We start from the raw sequence: 23,157 nt of genomic DNA, 5'->3' as shown, positions 1-23,157 counted from the left end.
TTCAACGTTTCTATCGGAACCTCTTGAGCTAAACCACGAGGATCTTGGGGTAAAAGATTCTAAGCTAGTGGAGCCAAAGGCTCTCGTCAAGGATAATGTAGGTGATGGTGGTTGTGTGGATTGTTGGTGGGTGAAATAGTTGCTCCCTCTCCAAAAGGCTTTCACTCCCATCCACTAATCCTAATGCATTTTGTGTATGCCTAGAATGGGTTCTTTTGAGGTCATTTTGTGGGCCATTTATGTCACTCTTGCTAGGTGGGTTTCACTAGGCACCCAATAGTTAGGCTCAAGTGGCACTCCAACCATAGTCTTTTTTAAGCAAAGAGCAACCATGCTTCTTCGAGTAGAAGCTCATCTTTGATACAAAAGTGTGTGGCCTTCTGTTAATAGAAGGTATATGCCATACCCATAGATAAAAGGCACTTGACTTGAAAATGTTATAATAGCCTTGCTTTCGATGATAACTATATCAAAAACTATGTCTTCTAGCGACTAAAGGTACATGCCAATAATTAACTTAAATATAGATAGCTTGGAAGTATTGTAACCTAACTTTTGATGACTACATTAAAAAAATTCTCTTCTATTGATGAAAGGTACACACCAATAATCATATAGATGTGAATTTAAAGGTGCAATGCTTGAAAAGGTTAAAATAGCCTAGCTATTGATGATAGTTATATCATTAAGTACATCTTATGATAAAAAAACTCCCTTTTGATGATAACACTAAAAATTATTAATTTATTAACAACAAATGTCTTCTATCAATGAAAGGTGCATACCAATAGTTCACATACATATTGAAGATTATTTATATTGAAATTGAAACATGTAAAACTAATTAAAGGTGTTTTCAAACAAAAATCCTATTACTAAAGCATAAATTCCTAGTATGCCCATGAAAAAATTACCTCAACTTCTCTCATACTTCGAAAAAATTACCTCAACTTCTCTCATACTTCACTTTTTTTTGCCTACTATCTTGTTCCTATGATAATTTTCTAGGAAACCTTATATTGAAAGAGAAATGAATTCTCTAGAAGGCAAAAAAATCAGCCTTAAATGTATAAGAAAGTAACTTTCAAGCCATTGTGCCAAATTTCATCATTAAAAAAACCCGAAGGCAAATACATAATTAGGGGATTAGACTTCTAATAGTCTATGACGCCACAAAAAGAATAACCTTAAAAACAAAATATAGTTGTGTGCAAGTTGACATAAAACTACCAAAATGCACATGCTTAAAAGAAAGGCACCCCCTTAGTCCCTCCTCCAATATGAACCAAAAACCTAACATCCTCCATCACCATAAGAAAACTGTTGATTTGATGATATACTCTATTCTATATGTACAAGCAATCTAATCTAAAACCTATATCAAATAATGATCAGGGCGATCTTCTATGCATTGTTGGTTATAGTATGCAGCCACCACCTCAACCATATCATAGGCCAAGCTCATCACACATATGAATATGGAATCCATACCCTTTTTCACAGCTCTCTCGTGAAATGTGAAATCTAGTCAAGTGGATTACTCTACACATGTAGCCTAGGAAATCTGGTTTGAAGTGAGGGTAACACCCTTGTGAAAACACTGCAATCTAACATCATTATTCTTTCCTACTTACTATGCATTCAACTTTTGTGTAGGGTTCCTGAGTTCTCTGCGTCTTTTTTGGCACTTTCATGAGTGGAGTACATGATATTGAAAGCATGAGAGAAAAATCAGGTTAAGCCTCGAACTCCACAGTTCAATATGTGGATTGCCGAAACCATAAACTACATGCAGTCTCTACACCAGAAGCTAGCATTAGATATGTGTGGCAGAACACAAACAAATTGATAACATCTCAGAAACTAAGCACTAATATTGAAAGTTTCAGTCTATGCAAATGCCTATCGACAAAAAGATTTATCTGAGCTTCTTTTGGAGGCCTACTGACAACTGCTGTATTTGAGCTTCTTCGGCAGCAGTGATGACCTCAGCCCTCCTGCAAAAATACTTCACAATTAGCTATGTACAAGCATTCAGACTGCACATGTAAGAGAGAGAGAGAAAGAGAGAATCAGCTATGTACAAGCATTCAGATTGCTTGAGTGTGTGTGTGCACACGTGCGTGCGCGCGTTCCGATCTCAGAGCATTCATTGGAGTCCAGCCTTTCCTCGGCCTTTAGCGCTGGATCACCCAAGAAAGGCTTATCATCTATCAACTTTGGGAATACGTATGGTACAGGATATGGTTGATGAGCATGGTATGGTTCTTTCTTTCTTTCATAGGCCTATATGGCGTGCCATAGCTAAACTTCTGGCTCCATTTCAGCCGGTACCCCCTCTTGAGGAGGAGGATTCATTACAGGATTGGCATTTTGATCGTCAACAGCCGGGTTATGCCTGATTCCCATTCCATCTCCTCCCTGCTTCGAAGGCCTACCATTTGCTTATTCCTCAGCCTTGGATAGTGGAACATGGAAACAAGCTATGGCTTTTGGATAAGCCTCTGCCCTGGTGGAAATCGACTTTAAAATAGGTGTGGAAGTCAAAGTTGCCACTTAAGCAACAGGTCTTTTTTTGGCGATGCATTACGGGTGCACTACCGGTTGGCACTCTACTGGCTCAAAGGCGTATCGCTCCATTTTTATGTCGGTGTTGCCGCCTTATGCCCAAGACCGTACCTCACTTATTAAGGAGTTGCTTGCATTCCCGTGATTTTCTTCAACACTTGACGACAGCACTACTGCAGTATAGATTCCCTCGACAACGCTTTGGGCGAGTTTTTTGGATTTTTGGTAGATTGTCCCCGGCTTTACCGGGGTATGATGATTTCTTCGCATGGGTGTGCTTCTAGGCTCTTTGGACCATCTATTCCACCAGAAATCATTGATTTCTGCACTTTTCAAGTGATGTTGTGCATCCCTTCCCCTATTTTCATGCTGCCCTACTCCGGTCTCTTCGAGATTGCTATGATCTTGACCAGCTTTCTCTCCAACAGTTTGAAGAATTTTTGTAGTTCGTTCTCGTAGTTCCACCTGCTTCGGGTGACTATGACTGTACAGTTTAGTATTTAATATAAACAGTGGTTTCACCCCCAAAAAAAAAAAAAAGTGTGTGTGTGTGTGTGTGTGTGAGAGAGAGAGAGGGAAGGGGAAGATGTGGGTGTACGAAGAGAGGGTTGAGTGGGTGCATGACTGCATAAACACTAGAGAGAGAGAGAGAAGAGAGGGAAAGATGTGGGTGTATGAAAGACGGTTGATGTGGGTAGATGACTGCATAAACACCAAGGTTTTAAAGGATGAAAAGTTGAAACACTTACTGCAGAAAATGATCGACTCCTACTCAGGCTGTGTTCTTTATCATTTCGCGGAGAAGGCTGTTCAATCAACAGAATATTCATCACTGGCCAGGGGGCTCACAGAAGAACAGAGTGAGCTTGGCATTGACCATATGCATTTCAAATTAAAAGTTTAACATAACACCTACCATATTGTGAGGTGACCTAGATTTAGACTGGCTCCTGCAGGTAAAAACTTCAAAAAATCATTCAAAAGTAACAGGCACAGAGCTGAGGCACAATTAACTTTACAAACCTGGGAGCACTTCGAGGGGAGCCGGACCGTGACCGGCTTTTAGAGCGTGACCTTGAAGGCAAATCCATGCGCGATGCCGATCTGCTTCTAGAAGCCTTGTTACGAGAGCGGCTACAGAGACAAACAGACAGTGAGTCTAAAAGCAGCATCACAATCTTAAAATATAACCAGCGGCTACAGAAACCCTAAGTGATATGATTTAAGTTATTTAAGTTGCAGCATCTTCTTGACACTAATCGTACAATTACGCTATAATTGCAGAACAGGCCATTGCTGATAACCTCACCTGCGAACAGGGGAGGGGCTTCTACTGCCGCTTACGCCATGGCTGACACTCCGGCTACGGCTGCGGGTAAGGCTGCGGCTGCAGCTTCTCCTTCCTCCACTGCCTTTCTCTTCTCTCACCTGCAATCACAGACATAAGCATAAGCTCCCATGACAAGCAGAAAAATTTGTGACAGTTTCATCAGGGACGCCTAATACCCTTATATATCCTCGAGCGAAAGGGTTCCTGAATTCCGAATCATCAAGTTTCCGGATCTGCACAGATGTTGAATAAAATGTGAACAAGAATCAAGAATCAAAGCTGACTTTTTTTCCCCCAATTTGATACCCTGCTAATCAGTCAGATTTGCTGCCATTCTCCACTCTCAACCCCTATTTTGGAGCGTTAAGGAGAGCAGAGAATGCTACGCCCGCCCTAGCTGGGATACAACCGTTACATGATATGTCCATTGGCTGCAACAAGCTGGGATTGAAACTGAGACCTCTTTCTCGAGTTCAATCAACTACCAACTTGATTACACACCACGGACAAATCAAAGCAATGAATCATCAAAATAGGCCAAAAGAAAGAAGCTTTTTGGGAATCAAGGCATACTGCGTATTTCATATCATCATAGTTTGTGTAGTCCACTATGCCCACGAGCCCTGCACAAAAGACCATAGTGCACATTGTTAAAGAGCTGCCATCATGCCACCTAAAAGACAAGCAAGGACTCTTCTTACAAAGATGTTTGGGGTCTTTACAGAAAATGCACCGTAAAGACGAGAAAGCACTCGCCAATGACGTGATAGCTCAAGTGGTAAAGGTGTTTTTCTAGGACCAGGAAGTCATGGGTTCAAAACCCCACAAGGTGCTTCCTTGGCAGCATCGCCTCTACAGACCAATAAAAAAGCACCTATAGGCGGTGGAAAACTATAACTACAGGAGGATCTTGGGCCTAAGGCCAGTTGAAAAAAAAAAAAAAAAAGAGTGCAAGAGACAAGAAAAGCGCTCTTCTTACGAAAAAGCTTGGGTCTTTACAGACATGACCCCCACCTCTGAAAAAGCCTGCCCACACCCCCATCCGATGGGCAAGGGATCTGACCCTTATTATACAACGCAAAATTTCCATAGCCAGGCATAATTAAGTACACTTGCCTCTTCCATCTCGAAAAACTTGAGCAAAACAAACATCACCAGCACGGCGCATGTGATCCTACAAAACCAAAAAGGAATTGAAAAGACCATTTCTTATAACAACCTGACTGCTAACAAAGAGATGGTTCCATCGTTAAACCTTTAGGTCTTGCCAAGATGCCGAGGATGGCAAACCAGTCACAACAACTGCCATAATTATCAAGTAAATTGATTAGGGTTTCTAGAAAATGACTTTTACTTGACGCATCTGAGACCCAAAAAAAAGGGTACACCAAAAACTTAGGGAGAGCATACCCCTATATTCTGAACGCCTTGAGACACCACCCACACGTCCACCAGTATAACTGTAGCTACTGTAATGATCAGCGGAGGAAGATGAACCTTGACCGCCATGGGCAAGTTCAACCTGCACAAAGTAAACAGATTGAATAGAATGCCTTACGAAAATGGTCAAATACACCTTACAACAGTGACCAAATATAACAAGGAATATAATTTGAAAAGAAAAAAGGGCTAAAAAAGAATAGCCAGGGCCCAAAGCTTATCACACTTGAGGGTGTGTATCTCGTGAAGAGTGTTATGTAACATGCCACTGGTTTGATTGTGTAACACACACCAACACCACCTTATACCTTTACGTTAGTGAGCATGAAGCAATCCACTTTTATCTTTATACACGAGGTAGAGCTGAAGACAGAGCGAGCGAGAGCAGAGGTGACACCAGATTGGGTCCCAATATACCCACTCAAGGGCCTCCTTCCACAAGCAGGAGTACAACTGCCGGAGACTGCCAAACGCAAGGACCATGTAGACCAGATGTCTGCATATCAAGCAGGTTGAAGGCAACTTTGAAGCCACTTTGGATAGCCTTATGCACACCCATATCTGCTGAGGGAGATGCACTACTGAAGGCTGGATGGTGAAGCAAAGCTTTGGGGCAGCCTTGGGACTGAAGCACTAAGTGCCTGTATGAGAATGACGCATGCAAAGATCGGGAGTCCTACTGAGATGAACGAAGAATGAGATGATTTATGGCAAGGTATATTGGGCTGCTTATATACCCTTTCGGGCTGCTGCTCAATGCTAATAGCATGCTGCCAGCCTGTCAGCCAGGTGGAAAAAGGCCACAACTTGCTGATAATCAGCAGTAAATGCTTGCACATTTCACATGTGAATGGTTGCAAAATGCCTTGTCATTTTTTGAAAAGGTATCTAAGGTAGTTGATAGGAACCCACAACTTGTCGATACCCTCCAATGTTGTACTATCCTGATGCTGGCCAACTGGTATATCCTGCTGCAAATGACTGTTTACAGCCCCTAAGCTGGGCTGAAGAGGGGCTGACTAGAGAGATGGGTCGCCTATGATGCATAGCATCATATATAAGGCATGTAACATGCTTTACGACTGCTCCATGGACTGGCCATGTACCTATTCCTCTACATGCTGTTATAAGCTTTGTGTATGCAACTAAACGACTGACTTCTCGTGCCCTAACCTTAGATGACCTAAATGCTACCACTGATTGGAGGTAAGCTCCAGTAATGCCCTCCTTACCTTCTAATCAAGTGTCTTTTTAAGCTTGGCCTCTGTGTTTTTTCTTGCCGCCTGAGTTGCTTTGAGACTTATTGTCTTTATGGTCTTTACTGGATGAGTTTTACAAACTCTCCTAGAAATGGTCACTCATGCTGACCTATTCCAACAAGGTCATAACCATGGCACAACAGTCGGAATTGGTCATGGACTGGGGTGGAAGGAATCTTCCTTTGAGGTCCGACATAAAAGTCTCCTATATGTAATGAGTCGTGCCTATGGTTAGGATCTCAATGGAGACCTGACCAATGCTGCCATCAAGTAATGGCTTCTCCCGTGAGGTGTGAAGCCACCGAGATGGACTTTCTCTTGAGGATCTGAAACTTTAGCTAAAGGAGAATATGCAACGAATTGATAAATAAACTGTGTGACTGTAGAATGATCACACTTACCATCATACTTATTGAAGTTCGATTGAGCTCGTATGACGGTGGTTGATGGAGCAGGATGAGAAACTAGGACTAGGTGCCAATTTGGGAAAAGTTGCCATAAGACTAGCCTATAAGGTTGCAAGCTGATGCTAGAGTTGCATGGCTTCCTACTCGAGCTTACGTTGATATTCCAATCCAACGACGCAAGTTCTATCTGGCGTCGGTATTTAGCCTCGCTACGTTCGGCTTCCTCTATCTGTCGTGTCTCGTCAAGTACCCGTCTTCTTTGTTGCTCCATGAGAAGAAGCATGTGCTGAAAATTTTGGGAATCCTGTAGGCTTGTTGTAGCTATAGCTTGAGTAACCTCGTTTCCTCCAGTAGCTCTTGAAGGAGTATATTTGTGCTCTATGGAAGCATTTCTTCTTTTCTTGTCTTCGTACACATTTTTTTATGCAATGATGCCTTCTTTGAAGCTTCTTTCTTCTTCTCTTGACATGGTGAATGGCTTGGTGGTTTTTTCTCACCTCAACTTTACCATTCACGGACTTGTCTCACTTTAGGTAGTCAAGCTGGGTCACAACTACAAGCTTTGATACCAATGTAACATGCAATTGGTTTGATCATGTAACACACTACAAGATTTTCTTTATGCCTTTTTTCTCACCTCAACTTTACCATTCACGGACTTGTCTCACTTTAGGTAGTCAAGCTGGGTCACAACTACAAGCTTTGATACCAATGTTACATGCAATTGGTTTGATCATGTAACACACAACAAGATTTTCTTTATGCCTTGGTGTTAGTGAGCATGAAGCAATCCACTTTTATCTTTATACACAAGAGGTAGAGCTAAAGAGAGAGAACAAGCAAAGATGACACCAAATTGGGTCCCAAGATACCCAATTAAGAGCCCCCTCTTGCAAGCAAGAGTATTTGCTTTATTACTATGGAGAAGACAAAGAACTTACTGAGTATGACTAACTGACATCACCAAACGCAGGGACATAGACCGGACGTATGTTGAACTATCAATATCAAGCAGGTTGGAGGCAACTTTGAAGCCACTTCAGATAGCCTTATGCACACCCAAATCTGCTGAGGGAGATGCACTGCTGGAGGCTGGATGCTGAAGCAAAGCTTTGGGGCTGCCTTGGGACTGAAGCACTAAGTGCCTGGATCATAATGATGCATACAAAGATGGGGAGTCTAAGCACACATTATCACATATTCTACACTGCTCTTATGACTGAGATGAATCAAGAATGAAATGATTTATCGCAACCTATTCCTCTACATACTATTATATGCTTTGTGTATGCACTTAAAGGACTGACTTCTCATGCCCTAACCTTACATGACCTAAATGCTTGTTCTCCAAGTGGCTTAAGGGACTCACCCCGGCGCCTGAGACCAAGAGACTGACCTACGTAGCTCGTGCCTAACATGTCCCAGACTAGGGCTCACAATGGGGTCACGGCCTATGACATATTCCTAAAAAGGTACTATTTTCTGTATAAGTCACCTCAGTGCATGGGTGCAAGTGATAGTATATAGGAGAAAAAGCTCTAAAAAGGGAAGAGAAGAAAAGCAAGGAAAAAACGTCCAAGCTAGAATGCGCAGAGGGCGGGGGGGGCGGGCGGGGGAAAATAAGGGCTAGGCAAACCGTGCAAGAGCAGACTAAAACAAAAAGAAATAAGTGCATGAAGCAACCGACAAAGGAAGAGCTAGAAAGATCCAATGGGAGCGCACAATCACGCGGAAACTAAACATAACTCTTTTAATCAAAATACTCTCTAAATCAGCCCTCCCAAGGCCTCACATTTGGCACTCTTTGCTACTCTAATGGCTTGCTAGCATTCCCATATTTAGAGAACCTCCCAAGTACATGCTTTTATAGGCATCAAGGCTTCAAGCCTTATCTTTTGACCTAGACTTAACTAAGGGTTGTTCACACCCACAAAGGATGTTCACACCGACTAACTCCAAAATACCCAATAGAAACAATCGGCAAGCTAGCCCCTCAAACAATGTTGGTAAGAACTAACAATGGTGACATCCTATTCAGCCCTATAAGCATGAAAAGGTAGGTGCAAAGCATGAGTAAATTACATTTACAAGCATGCAACAAAGATTACCCTTATGTGATACCCATCAAAATTGTAGCCATCACGCCCTCTAATAGCATCTTCTGCATCTCGATCATCCTCAAACTGCATAAGTTAAGCAAGCATTAAAAAATAGATTGAGATAATATTTTTGGCAAAAGCCTCATCCTTCATTTCCATATCAGCAAAAACAACAAACAGAATAACCTCTCAAAAGTTGACTTTTGATGTCTTACCTCAATGAAGCAATACCCCGGAGGCCGAGGAGGTAACTTCAAGTCAATGTCAACAATGCGCCCATACTGCCCTCCACATACATGAAAAGTTTCTCAAGTTTCAACAACCCATGCTTGAACAACATACATTCGTGCATGCATGCATGCCTCACATCTGACTGCCGCTCTAGACAAAAAGATTTGTATGTTAAGCAATGACTCGCTAGGCACAGAGATCAATAGGTAACAACCTTGTAAAAGAGATCCTCAATCTCTCGCTCACGAACATCTCCGGGGAGATTACCCACGTAAATTGTACGACTCGAACGGCTGCTCATGGTGGTACTTGTTGCAGGTCCAGCCTCCAATTTCAAGAATTAAACTGCACATGCAAAAAAGTTTACAATGTGAGCATAATAGAAAATACCTTCAACAACACAACTATGTTCCAAAACCACACTACATATTGACCACTTTTAACATTTTCTTGCAATCAAGCAGCCCCAGAAAACAGATGTCAAGGGGTTTTGCATTCATCTTTGGCTGAGGATTGGATGCTACGAGGCAAACCAAGAGGATTTTCTTTGGACCGAGCAAAGCTCCAACGCTCCTCCCTCGTCTGCTTCACAAAGCTCATCGACCCTGAGGTGCAACTTATCAAAATTCAACCCATTCATCTCCCTCTTTGCCTCCTGCTCGTAAGATACGCTCCCTCCTAAATATATTGTTCCAAAGACCATATGTAAAACCCACAATCGCTCTTGAACTCGCCTTCTCCCTCCCTTACAAACTATCATACTACCGCATGCTGATATGCTCCTGCTCTGTCCAAGCTCCATGCATCTATTCATAAACAAAGGTCATGTCATTTATAACAATGTACAATCCAACAATTCCTTTCAAATTGCAACCCCGCTTTTAGAAAGTATGCTCAAAAAATTCACAGAGAATAGAGAAGTGAGAGCATCAAACATGAAAGACACTCCAGACAAGGCTTTAAATACTTCTGTTTTGTGTTAACACTAAATGTGGGTTGCTGGGAATAAAGCCAGCAAGTCAACATATCTGCACTCTCTCATAATGCAGACTACAAGAATAATAAGGGTTAAAACAAAGGACTCCTACAGACCGTAGTCCAATTCTTTGAAAGCTCTAGGTGACAAGTCCTAGGTGATTTGTGAGTGTTGATTGATACACCCTGAGGCTAGCAGAAGGACGACATGAGGATAGGTATATCCTCTAGCAGCACCGTCCAACAATTTGGCTGTCAGCATTACTTTCCACTCCAGTCCGCCCATTAGCATGGTGACATGATGACAGAGCCCACCAGTTTGACTTTAACCCCATCGACATCCTCCTGCATTACTTCCACATGGCAACACGATGACAAGTGTATCCATCCAGCATTACCATCCGCCAGTTCCCCCATAGACATCATCCCGCAGTATATACTATTCACCAAATCAGATCCATGCCCATCCACACAGCTACATGGTGACAAGCGTATCACTCCAGCGACAGTTCAACCGAATCTCATCTGTGCTGCAAACTAAGGGAGGTGAGAGTTCTGGCAGTGGATTGATGGCTCTGCGAGCCTATTGGGAGTGTTACTGCATTCCTTTTTGAGAATGGTAATGGTAATCAATCATTTTCTCCGTGATGATGCAGTCTCCCTCTAAAAGGTAGCAAACCCAAGAAGGGGAAAGTTAACCCGTCTCTTGATTTGGGTCAATTGGTCCAACCCATCTCTCTCTCTCTCTCTCTCTCTCTCTCTCTCTCTCTCCCCAAAATAAAAAATAAAAAAAAATTTAAAAAAAACAGAGAAGGGAAAAAAGGGGACCCTGCTCTGCAAGCTTGCAACTGTGACGCCGCCCAAAAAAAGCAAAGGAAGGGACTCAAACCTGAGATACCGTTGGAGAAGAGTACGCGTGTGTATTCGTGTGTGTGTGTGTGTGTGTGTGTGTGTGAGAGAGACAGAGAGAGAGATGCTGATGATGGTGGATTTGGTTTTGTTTGCCTGTTCTCCTACGCTAGGGTTTCAAAACTTTAGTTTCGTCTCTTTTCCCCATTTCTCTCAGTCCCTCCTTTACCTTTACAAAATTTAGCTTAATTGTTCTTTATCTCGTGTTAAGATGTCAAATATATATTGAATTACTCTCATCTCTAAATTTATCTCAACATAGTTTTAACATCATCTATTCTGTTCCATATTAACCATGGACAACCAAGGCACAAGGAGAGGAGCGAAAAAAGAAATCCACTATTTCTAAAAAATAAGAGGAAACTAGAATGCTTGGGTACCCTTATCCTCTTGATTGCTTGCACCTGTGCGTTGTCAACGTACTTTGAAAGAACGTGTGTTCTTCCGTTCATCACGTATAAACATCTTGAAGTGCTTAAATGAAGATGGACACTGCAACCCATACCATTTCTGCAGCACGTCCTCTTCGTATGCCTGTCTTTCTAAAGTTTATATGAATAGCTTATAGAGCTCGAACACGTATGAACATCGAGCCTATGATTATATTCGACATGAGGAATCGATGGACATTGACAAAGATCTCAAAGTACATCGTAAGGTAGATAATTCCAAATTCATTACCACATTTGAATCTGAGCTACACGCCATTCATCAATTCATAGGATTTTCGTGCTCGTTTGTGTGAGTGAAGTTATAAAAAAAACCATATATAAAGTATGGCGAGGAGTTGGCATAGTCCTCCCCAAAATTTTATAAACATAGGAGAACGTGCCCTTCCCCGTTTCCCAAAAGCACTTTCGATATCAAAAGTGGACCAAAACACCTTCAGTGTTAGAGGTGGCCATTAGTGCTACGTAATGATTCATGATCTAAAACTCATTTTCAAATGTGGTAATGAATTTGTAATTTTCTAATTTGTGAGGTACTTTTACATCCCCATCGAACATAAGAAGAGGCTTCAAGCTCACATCGATTGTGGATGTCAATCTAGCATTGCTTCTAAGTATGCTTTCAAATTCATGTTCATTTGATCATTTCAAATATACTCTACACTACACGAAGGATGCTACCCAAGCACTCACATAAAATATAATAAAAGAATTTAAAAAAAACAATCTTGTTTTGCAAGCTTCAGAGCATGGAGTGCACCTGGTTTTGATGATGATGATGATGTGTGTGTGTGTGTGTGTGTGTGTGTGTGTGAGAGAGAGAGAGAGAGAGAGAGAGAGTACCTGCTTGCATTTATGCAGCAAAACATCTTGTGCATGAGGTAGTTGGGGATTCTCAAGCATATACAAGCTTGCAAAATATTATCTCACAAAAAGCCCTCTTGCAATTTTTTCATGAATGTGGTTTCCCTGTGCTATAGTGCGATCGACACTATCTATGCTTATGTGGTGTTCTTCTCGGTGGGGTTTGGCCCCATGAGGTGCAGTCGATCCTCCTTGTTCATGAGATGATAAGAAAAGAAATATACGTACAATCAACATGAAGGACCAAAATGTCCACCATCACTTCTAAGAGCCCTACAAAAGTGTGGCAACAACTAACACTACTTCAACCAGATCAGCAAGCAACAAAATCCTTCATGACAGCCAAATGGACCCACGATAATGGCATCACAACAGGCCATCTCCCCCTATACCACCTAAGATCTCCAACTAGCTTGTACTTGGCCCAATATGCAGTAGATTGTAGCAAATGAGCGATCATGCAATCTTATTGCTACAAAAAGGCAAATCCACAAAATCCTTTTCATGCCATCACCCTATCACCCTTTCATGCCACAAAATCCTTTCATGCAATCACCCTATCTTGACACTCACACAATGCCTTCATAATCTACAAGTAGGCATCATGATCCCAACAGGGGGGACATTCTTGAGAGAGAGATTCTCCGGCTCCATCCCCTTGTACACATCCTGATATGCATTACCTTTGAGCTCCTGAAGATCGTCTGCTAGTCATCAACATCACTATAAGCGGCCACTTCTCCAAAAGATAGCCTCTTCCTCAAGATCGTCTGCTAGTCATCAACATCACTATAAGCGGCCACTTTCTCCAAAAGATAGCCTCTTCCTCTACACATTTTGTAGACTTCTTCCCACATCGCATCTGAACAATCTAGCTTGAGATTCAAGAAACCACGTGCGTCCTCTTCACCACAATAGTTCGCTTCGAAACTCTGGATGCACCTTTGCGATCCTCCAACCAGTAGTAGTCAAAAGTCACCATAATTCCATTTGCAAGATGGTCTTGCTTGTTGCTGATCTTGACAAAGAAATCGAGGAAGCTAAACAGTGCCTTTTGACTAGTCTCATCATTTTGCCAGTGCTGAAAAGCATTGGCCTTGTCTAAGAAATTGTTGGCACTTTAGTCGTCTCTGCCTTGCGCATTCTCAAGTAGTTTCCCATCACTTTGTGAAACTCAACAGTGTCCTTCTTGTTGAGCTCTTCACCTATAGATTATCAACGAGAGAAAGGTCACGCAGTTCTTCTGCTTCAGTTCTTTTGCTGTGGTAAATTCATCATGCGTGGCGTTTTTTAGCGTCGGCATTTTTCGAGTGTCGTTTAATGTTGTTAGTGTTTTTTAAGTGTTTTTTACTTTGACGTGGCCTCACAAGCACTATGTTGTCGGCTCTCAACGTTTTTTACCTTCGACATGGCCTCACACCCTTGCATGCTTTTGTGCAAGGGTGTTAGGCTACCCAAGGTAAATATCCCTTTGATTTGACCCCTTGTATTCTGGCTTCCATTCCTGCAATTTTCTTCTTAACATCTTTTACATACCACAACAACGTGCGGGTTGAGTACTAATAGGATATTATGTCAAATCCTTCGTTTGAGCTCTTTATGTCAAATCCTTCAGTTGTAGAGAGCTCAATTGATTTTGTGACATGCCTCTTCGTGTGAAATTGTACGATGATGCGCTTTGTAGCATTGTGAGTGAAGATCTGCTGCATGTATGGAGATTTGTATACTTGGGAGTCTATGGCCTCTCTAGTCTTCTTTTGTCAACAAGTAGTCGTCTCAAGACATGCCCTCTATTTTCCGTTATCAGCCTCTCGTTTCTCCATTTTTTTCTTCTGGATTTGGAAGAGTGTGTCCTGGGTGAGAGGTCTATAGTAGTGTTTTAGCTTGCTACCATTGAAGTATCCTTCCATCTCCATTTTTTTCTTCTGGATTTGGAAGAGTCTGTCCTGGGTGAGAGGTCTATAGTAGTGTTTTAGCTTGCTACCATTGAAGTATCCTTCCATCTCAATCCCATCTAGGGTCTTGATCTTAAGTTTGCCTTGAGGAGCAATCTTCGTCACTTAATAGGAACCTTGGCCTTTGTACTTAAGTTTTCGTTTAGTGTTCTTGACAATGTACATCAGCACTATGTTTCCTACATCCATACGCTTATCCTTGGTCATCAAACCACTACATGCGCCATAGTTTTTCAATCATCAATCTATAAGAGAATTATTTGGTGACTAAGTTGCTCCAAAGGCAACCAACCTTTCCATGTGAGGGTTTCCCTTGAGGTTATTTATGGCAGCAATTTGGAGGCTTGGAACTACGTGTTCAATAGGCAAAACTATGTCAAGCCCGAATGCAAGCTAAAAAGACATGCTGTTGACAGCCACCTTGCATATGTCGCGTGCAGTAGGGCCATGGAGTAAAGTGCAACCTGTGCTCCTAATCACTCTCTATCGTCTTGGTGAGAATAGTGCACAAGGTCTTGTTTATGCTTTTGGCCTGGCTATTTACTTGTGGGTACTAAGGTGTCAACTTTATGTGTGCACCACAAGGAACTCCTTGAGTAACAACTCCGCCACTTCATTGATAAAATATGTTGGAAGATGATGTGATCCTTGAATTTAATGGTGTTATAGCCATGATTTGATAGTCAAGCCATAGGCTGGCATAATTTTGTAGATGTGATTGATAACATGGCATTGTAACTGATGATATGTCAATTACAGCCGTGATTCCACAAGTTATAGAATCACGGTTAGAGATGGGATAGATTTTGTCTCAAAGAGGGCCATTGGCACCTCTACTTACAGTTTGACAAGGTCAGTTGTTGTGTTTGAGATCTCTTGTTGGCCGTGATTCAGCAGTCATGGCAATGGGCCACCATCATCGTGATTCTACAAATTGTAGAATCATAGTTCACTAAGTTGTTATGTTTGTGATTCTAAGGGATTATGAGAGTTTGTCTAGGTTGGTGCTTACTTAGTCTAGGCCAATGACCTCATTGATGAAATGGGAGCCCTTATCGCTAACTAGATCTAGGAGACACCCAAATATTGATATGATATGCTTGATTAAGAATTTAGTAGTTGTACGAGCACCTGCCTTTCATGTGGCTTTTGCTTCAACCCACTTAGTGAAATATGTTAAGATTCTAGAAATGGGATTGGTCATGGTGAAGGACATAGATTAAGCATAAGATTAAGGTGGATTAAACCACACTAAAAACTCCATGACTAGAGAGAGAGAGGGAGATTGCACACTCAACACTATTCCCTTGTATTTGCATATCACAATGAACCATACAATGATATAGGCTCTCAAGCCTTATCCCACTTTACATGTCATCATCCATGTGGCACTCCCTTTTCCACTCTTTTGGTCAACACTCACACACCATACAATATTACATGTGGCATTCCATCTCACCACAATATCTTGCACTTCTAGAGTGCTTTCCCACATATACACATACACACAATATCTTGCACCTCTAGGGTGCTTTCCCACATACACACAACACCGCGATTACATCTCTCAACACCCCCTCTTAATCGAGGTGTTCCACAATTCACCCATCATCCATCACCCATATCAATGTAGCATTGCACCAACGCAATCGCTACCTCTCAACACTCCCCCTCAATGATACATTGGAGTGTTTACATCCAAACATGTGTGCTCGTGTCTACCATTTAGACACCTAGTCCATTTTGAGCCGACTCATCGCTCACAGCGGAACCACTGAGTCCGATTTTGAACATGGAAGTTCGGGTGGGAACCAACCCATGCGCATGCACCTCACACGTGCATCGCTCATGCACACATCACACCACAACCATTTTGAGCTTCTCGGTGAGCTCGGGTATGGTTACCCTCATACCATGGATGATTACAAAATTTTTTCCGTTTTGAGCACGCATGCTCGTGGACGATTTGTCCATCATCATTTTTGGGTGAAACCAATAAAAATTACAAGGCTTTGCCAGGCAGCAAAGAACTCATGTGAGTGTATAATCATTTGCAAAGTACATGCTTCTTAAAAAGCATGTGAACAGGGGCTTTATGAAAATAGACCCTTTGAAATTTTATTAAGGTTGTGGACCTTAATAAAATATATATATATATATATTTTTTAAATCTTCGAAATTTTAATTCTTTGCAGTGCGTTAAAACGCCACCTCTTTGCGCCGCGTTGAACGCTGACATCTCCTTCCACTTGCGCGCTGGCGAGTGGGGACCCGCCTTTTCTTTTGCAGCTTTATGCCACCGTTGCTGCCCACCACTATTCACGTGGTCTTCGTCTCCAACCTTCCTGCACTGCTCGAAGCTTCAAGAGCCATAGCTGGAGCTTTCCAACCTTTCATCGTAATCTGGTCTTTTCCATGGTGCTCTGTGCGCGACAGGCCATTTGCTTGCCTGATGTTGGTTGCGTGTTGTTCATCTAGACTGTGCCACTGTAACATATCTGCTCTATATCTGAGCTTGGCAAGCTTCTTCTTGTGCGCTTCGATTGCTTTCTCTCTCGCGCTGTTATCGCCCTTTCTCTTCTCCAGCTGCCCAGCCGCTCATCTACATTGTTTGCGAACATTGGATGCTTCTTTTGCAACCGTGACTGAGTTCGCCTCTTTCTATTGCTTTCAATCGTGACTGTGTTTGCCTTGCTGCTGTTCGCTTTCTCAGTGCTGTTCGAAGCAATGGCATGTCGCCTTTACTGTGTTGTCTCCTCTCAACTGCAATATTGCATGTAGATTGTCTATATGACTGTGCAGGATTTGCTCGATCTTCCTGCCGCTTTTTGTTGTGCTGATCTGTGTACCTTGAGTTGTTGCTTCTATAAATTTCCACTCCACAAGCTACCCAACTTGTGTCCATCATGCTACATTGGCTCTTTGCCAGCTTAACACCCAAGTTGAAAACCTTGTTGTAAGGTTTCCATGACAACCATCAACATGGTCATTGAGCTCCCCATTGAGCTTCAAATCTGCATGCTTCCTTTCAATGCATACATCCATTCAAGGATGCTTTTCCATTTTGGTTTCTCTCAAGAAACCAAGGTGCAAAGCAATGTGAAAACTCCAAAAGCTTCCACCAAACATTGCCCATCTTCTATGAGCAAAACCATGAGCATCACTCTTTCCAATGTGCTCAACCATGGACTTCTTCCAAGCCCATAACCGCTTGTCCCTTCTTAGACAAGCATTGCACCTCTTACACTCTTTGCCCAAATGCAAAGAACCATGGGATTTTCTCATCCCACAAATCAGCAACCCTTCTTCATTGAGCATTTTTCCATGCTCAAACACAAAACTTTGAGGCAAAACTTCACAAAACCAACCTTCTTGAGGCATAATCAGCAGCATATCTTCTCTTGGCAGCTTCTCCTTGACGATGATGAAGACTCCATAGCCTTCATAATGCTGAAATCTCCATTTTCAGCTTCCTTGATGATGAGCAAGCTCTCCATGTTGCAAAACTCCATTTGCAACTCTCTTGGGCAGCTTCTATGCAACCTCCTTGTTGCAAATCTCCTCTCAAATCCTCACAAATGCAAATCTCCTCTCAAATTCTCATCACAAATGCAAATCCAAATGATAATATGAGTGTGCATAATTTTTTTTCATAATAAACTGAAAATAATGCTTAATCAAACAAACACACAAACAAGCTAATATACATAATAATCACCTATGACCAAGAGCCCATTTGGCTCTGATACCATGTTAAGATTCTAGAAATGGGATTGGTCATGGTGAAGGACATAGATTAAGCATAAGATTAAGGTGGATTAAACCACACTAAAAACTCCATGACTAGAGAGAGAGAGGGAGATTGCACACTCAACACTATTCCCTTGTATTTGCATATCACAATGAACCATACAATGATATAGGCTCTCAAGCCTTATCCCACTTTACATGTCATCATCCATGTGGCACTCCCTTTTCCACTCTTTTGGTCAACACTCACACACCATACAATATTACATGTGGCATTCCATCTCACCACAATATCTTGCACTTCTAGAGTGCTTTCCCACATATACACATACACACAATATCTTGCACCTCTAGGGTGCTTTCCCACATACACACAACACCGCGATTACATCTCTCAACAAAATAGTCTATGACAATAATTATATATCGGGCATGCATTTGATGCACAACTAGACTAGCAGGTCCAAGAAAGTCTATTTCCCATTTTTTAAGAACATGTTGCACAATGATCGAAACCAAAGGCATCATATCTTATCCATAAGGAATGTTAAAGCTTTGGCATTCATTACAATGTTTGATGAATTTCATGGCATCGCCAAACATAGTTGGCTGAGTGTGATTTTTGAGGGAGCTTTTCTTGGGTGCCCTCTCTCTCTACTTAAACAATCTCTCTCTAACTATTGCCACCACCATTTCCGCCCAGCCCAGCAACCTAGTCCACACTACCCTCTCTCTAACTATTGCCACCACCATCTCCACCCAGCCCAGCCCAACCCACCAGCCTAGTCCACACTACCCTCTCTCTAACTATTGCCACCACCATCTCCGCCTTGCCCACACTACCCTCTCTCTCCTTCTCCCACCGTCTTCCCTCCCCCTCTCTCTCTCTTCCCTCCCTTTCACTCCCCCTCTCTCACTCTCTCTATCTTTGTCTCTCTTTGCTAACTCTCTACATCCTCCCCCTATCACTCTCTCTATCCTTCTCTTTTCTCACTCTCTATGTCCTCCCTGTCTCACCCCCTAAACCCTAAACCCTCCCTCTCTCTCCTTCTCCCACCCTCCCTCTCTCTCCTCTCTCTCCCTCCCTTTCACTCTCCCACCCTCTCTCTCTCTCTCTCTCCTTGCCCCACCACCGCGCCCACAGCCCACACCACCCTCTTCCCTCCCCCTCTCTCTTCCCTCCCTTCCACTCTCCCACCCTCCCTCCCTCTCCTCTCCCTCCCTCTCCCTCCCTCCCTTTCACTCTCCCACCCACCTCTCTCTCTCTCTCTCTCTCTCTCTCTCTCTCTCTCTCTCTCTCTCTCCCTCCTTGTCCCACCACTGCCCAGCCCACACCACCCTCCCTCTCCTTCTCCCACCCTCTTCCCTCCCTCTCCTTCTCCCACCCTCTTCTCTCCCTTTTACTCTCCCACCCAGACTCTCTCACTCTCTCTATCCTTGTCTCTCTTTGTTAACTCTCTCTATCCTTCTCTTTTCTCACTCTTTGTATCCTCCCTATCTCGCTCTCTTTATCCTTCTATTTCCTAACTCTCTCTATCCTTTGCTCTCTTTGGTAGCTCTCTCTATCCTCCCCCCCACCCCCCCCCCTCTCTCCTTCGTTTCCCTCTCCCTCTCTCTCTCTCTCTCTCTCCTTGTCCCACCCTCCCTATGCATAATCTCTTCTTCCACTTCATTTCTCTCTATCTCCCTCATCTTCACATGCATTTGCATAACATTACATACGAGTTTATTTTTTACATTTGTATTTTTGTGTTTTCATGACATGGGCTGCTCTTTATTATCCAATTGCATGTCAATGCATGTACGTTCCATTATAATACATTGCATAGCATGGCATTGTTATTACATGTGCATATCATTGCATGGTACTCCATGCCCTTTGCATAGTGTTGCATATCATTACGTGCTTTTATTTTCCAATTGCATGTCAATCCATGTATGTGACATTACAATACATTGCATTGCATGCCATGGATTGCATCTGTATGTTATTACATGTGCATGTCCTTTGCATAGTGTTGCATGTCATTGGCATAATGTTGCATGGCTTTGCATGTGATTTTATATCATTTGAAGCCTTTGCATGTGATTGCAGTGATTGCATGTGATTGCAGTGATTACATGTGATTGCATGTGAGTAAAATTAACAAGGTGAATAATTCATACAAGATACTTTCATTCTAGGCAAGATATCTACTATTCCTTGCGTAAGAAGCAGTGAAGAATGTAAATTTATTAGGATCAATAATTCTTCAATTATGATTGAGATCATGGCCTAATTACTTGAGAGAGAGAGAGGGAGAGGGGATCGAAAATACCGCTTTCAATTACAGATAAAACCAAGTTCATTCACATACACCTACCAAATACTACTCTTCTATCGTAATTGTTATTCAAAACATATAATAAATCGAGAATTTGACATAATTAATCAACAACAAACCAAAAATTTGCCAAGGCAATTAATACAAAGATAAGGCAATCTATAGTTGAGATCACTTTATTTCAAAAAAGGGTTATTACATCTACAACTACGTACTTATAAGGGCTATTGCAATCTAACATTGTTTAAAATTGATAACATACCATAACTACCTATGGATCCTACACCTATACACTTTTTTGGGCTACTCCTCTCATAGGGGCTCCTCCGTCTCTTTGGCAATATACCCGTAACTTTGCCAAGTGCCAATAGGGCTTCCAATCTTGATGCTCCACACATACAAATCTCCAGAATCAATAGGCTCATCTGCTAGCATCTTCGTCCAAAGATTGCGGGCCTCTGCCATGATTATGAGATGTTATGTCACATCTCCGCCCATTTTGTTGCATAAATCTTTGCAAACCCTTTCTAGGGTTTCCTTCAGAGTATAGCTAGGGCCATTAGGGATGAATAAAGGTTAGTTGATGGTGGTGAGGGTTGTAAGGAAGTGAGGGAGAGAAATACAATGAGAGGGAGAGGGAGGCAGCAAGATTTTGAAGTGAGGATCAGAGGAAGAGGCAGGGGTCAAATTTATAGATACATAAAGCAAAAAAGCAAAAAGGTACTTTGCATGGTTATCTACTAAAGTTAGAAAAGTAGATGCATGGATTTTTCCTAAAGTTAGAAAAGTACATACATAGATTTTCCCTAAATTTAGAAAAGTAGATGTATGGCTATCCCCTTTATTGAAAAAAGTAGATGAATGGAATGAACATATTCAAGCCATTGACATATAGCCATATTAATTGTCCCGCTAAAACATTAAAAAAACAAAAAGTAAATAGTCCTTGCTAGAGAATTAAGACGGACGTTTTATTATTACAACATGAAGGATCTTTTCATAACTACAGTACAATGTCATCAATAGTACTAGGTCCTTTTCTCCTACTGCTAAACATTCTCATTAGGTCCTCCTTTTTTAGAGTGGGTTGATGCATAAACATATTATGGTTTGCATCTAACCCAAAGATATGCAAATATACAAAATAAAGATGCTTGCATGCATAATATGGTCGTCCAGCACCTGACCTGATTTAAAAATCGGGACATGTGCATGATGGATTCTTTTTCATAGTCACCCGGTATTTTTCATTGTGTACTAGTGATTCCTCAGTCTCAATTAAAAACACTTCCATCTTCCCATGCTTAATGACCAAATGCTCAAAGACCATAGCTGTGCTTGAAATTACCAAATCTATTCTCTTGGCTGTTATATCTGATATGCCACTTATGTACCTTGTTGACCGTTGGCCTACATCATTTACTTCTTAACATTGTCCCTTTTGCAACAACAACACAAATCCACCAGCCTCCAATTCCAATGCTCGAATCTTATCCACAGTTAAGTTCGTACCTCATCTCACTGGTCAAACAACCGGGGGTCTAGCAGAGCACGTGATTGATAGATGATGTTACATACTCTCCAAGTATGATCCACCTTGCTGTTACAAAACCACATGAACTAACGCCTTTGCTCCCTAGACCATTCTCTCATACCATAGAAAGAAGGAGCTAGAACACCTTGCCCGTAGTTCTTGATGCTCTTTTTACACTTGTCATCTTGGCCACCTAACCATCCTTGGCAAGTTACCTTGTTGTGTAGAGATGCTCGACATATAGCCCACATTGAATCATGTATGTCACTCTTCACAATTTACTACACCTCTACTTCAGTTGTCTCTCCCTTTGCATTTGTGTTGACCACTTGTAGGTAAAGGAATAGTGGTTGGAAAGCTTAATCTCCTACCTTGTTTCTTACCTGGCTGGTTTTCTATGACGTACTCTAGATGATGTGATGAGTTATCTTCCTCAAGATTTATAACTATGGGTTTTTTACGTTAGCTAATAGTAATGTTATCACCAAAAAAGTTCAGTTGCACGTGCATTGGTGTGCCACTCACTGCTTCCCTCACCAATCTACTAGTGCTTGACAAACTTGGAGCTTTTAATGTTCCAGCCTTCTCCATCAACTTTCTTATTGTAGGGCTTGCTCTGTGATATTTACCTTGCATCAATACATGCTTCTTTGTTGATTGCAAGAGGGCATTAGCGAGGTATGAAATAGCTACATCATATAAAGAGATGGTTCCCCTGAAACCCTCTCCTGCTAACCAACTTGCATGTTTCGTTTCTGCTAGATTGGTGGTCGGCATATGTGTGGCACACTAACATCGTCAACATCCTACAATAGAAGATTAAGTTAATTGCAAGCTCCAAACACATTCTATAACTAGATAGTTAAGTTGAGAATTCAGATTCAAAATACAAGCTATTTTTTTCGAAAACCAAGAAAGTAATACTTACCCCTACAAGATGTTTCCTCCAATGGGGATATCTAGTATGCCACTAACTAAGCCAACAATCCGTGATTGGTAAGTTTGCGTTAGCGACTTACTGTTTATCCACCACAATCTAATGTGTCTATATTTTAAAAGTGTC

General features: G+C 41.9%; 1 protein-coding gene and 1 pseudogene across 3 annotated transcripts; both read right to left on the bottom strand.

Moving 5' to 3' along the window:
- Nucleotides 1-1,551: 1,551 nt before the first annotated feature.
- On the bottom strand, nt 1,552-11,409 carry LOC147633527 (serine/arginine-rich splicing factor SR30-like). 3 transcript variants are annotated; one of them, XM_086806617.1, is made up of 15 exons: nt 11,199-11,409; nt 9,868-10,140; nt 9,549-9,679; nt 9,319-9,384; nt 9,113-9,187; nt 5,309-5,420; nt 5,154-5,200; nt 5,015-5,072; nt 4,472-4,521; nt 4,075-4,131; nt 3,878-3,996; nt 3,592-3,702; nt 3,485-3,518; nt 3,318-3,374; nt 1,552-1,997 (listed from the first exon to the last, which is right to left on the bottom strand). In XM_086806617.1, the coding sequence occupies exons 3-15, from the start codon at nt 9,633-9,635 to the stop codon at nt 1,989-1,991; spliced, it is 882 nt and encodes a 293-aa protein (XP_086662743.1). In that variant the 5' UTR covers nt 9,636-9,679; nt 9,868-10,140; nt 11,199-11,409; the 3' UTR covers nt 1,552-1,988. The 3 variants fall into 3 exon arrangements, with proteins under 3 accessions (XP_086662743.1, XP_086662745.1, XP_086662744.1); XM_086806619.1 differs by lacking the exon at nt 9,868-10,140 and having other exon boundaries at nt 11,199-11,340; XM_086806618.1 differs by lacking the exon at nt 11,199-11,409 and having other exon boundaries at nt 9,868-11,115.
- A 1,426-nt stretch (nt 11,410-12,835) lies between these two features.
- LOC147633526 (uncharacterized) lies at nt 12,836-17,391 on the bottom strand (annotated as a pseudogene).
- Nucleotides 17,392-23,157: the final 5,766 nt, after the last annotated feature.

The sequence above is a fragment of the Cibotium barometz genome, chromosome 12 (assembly GCF_041138505.1).
Source record: "Cibotium barometz isolate CiBa-2024 chromosome 12, ASM4113850v1, whole genome shotgun sequence".
NCBI lineage: Eukaryota > Viridiplantae > Streptophyta > Polypodiopsida > Cyatheales > Cibotiaceae > Cibotium > Cibotium barometz.
Note: the sequence above shows the minus strand (reverse complement) of the source record. Positions and strands in the feature narration are given on the sequence as shown.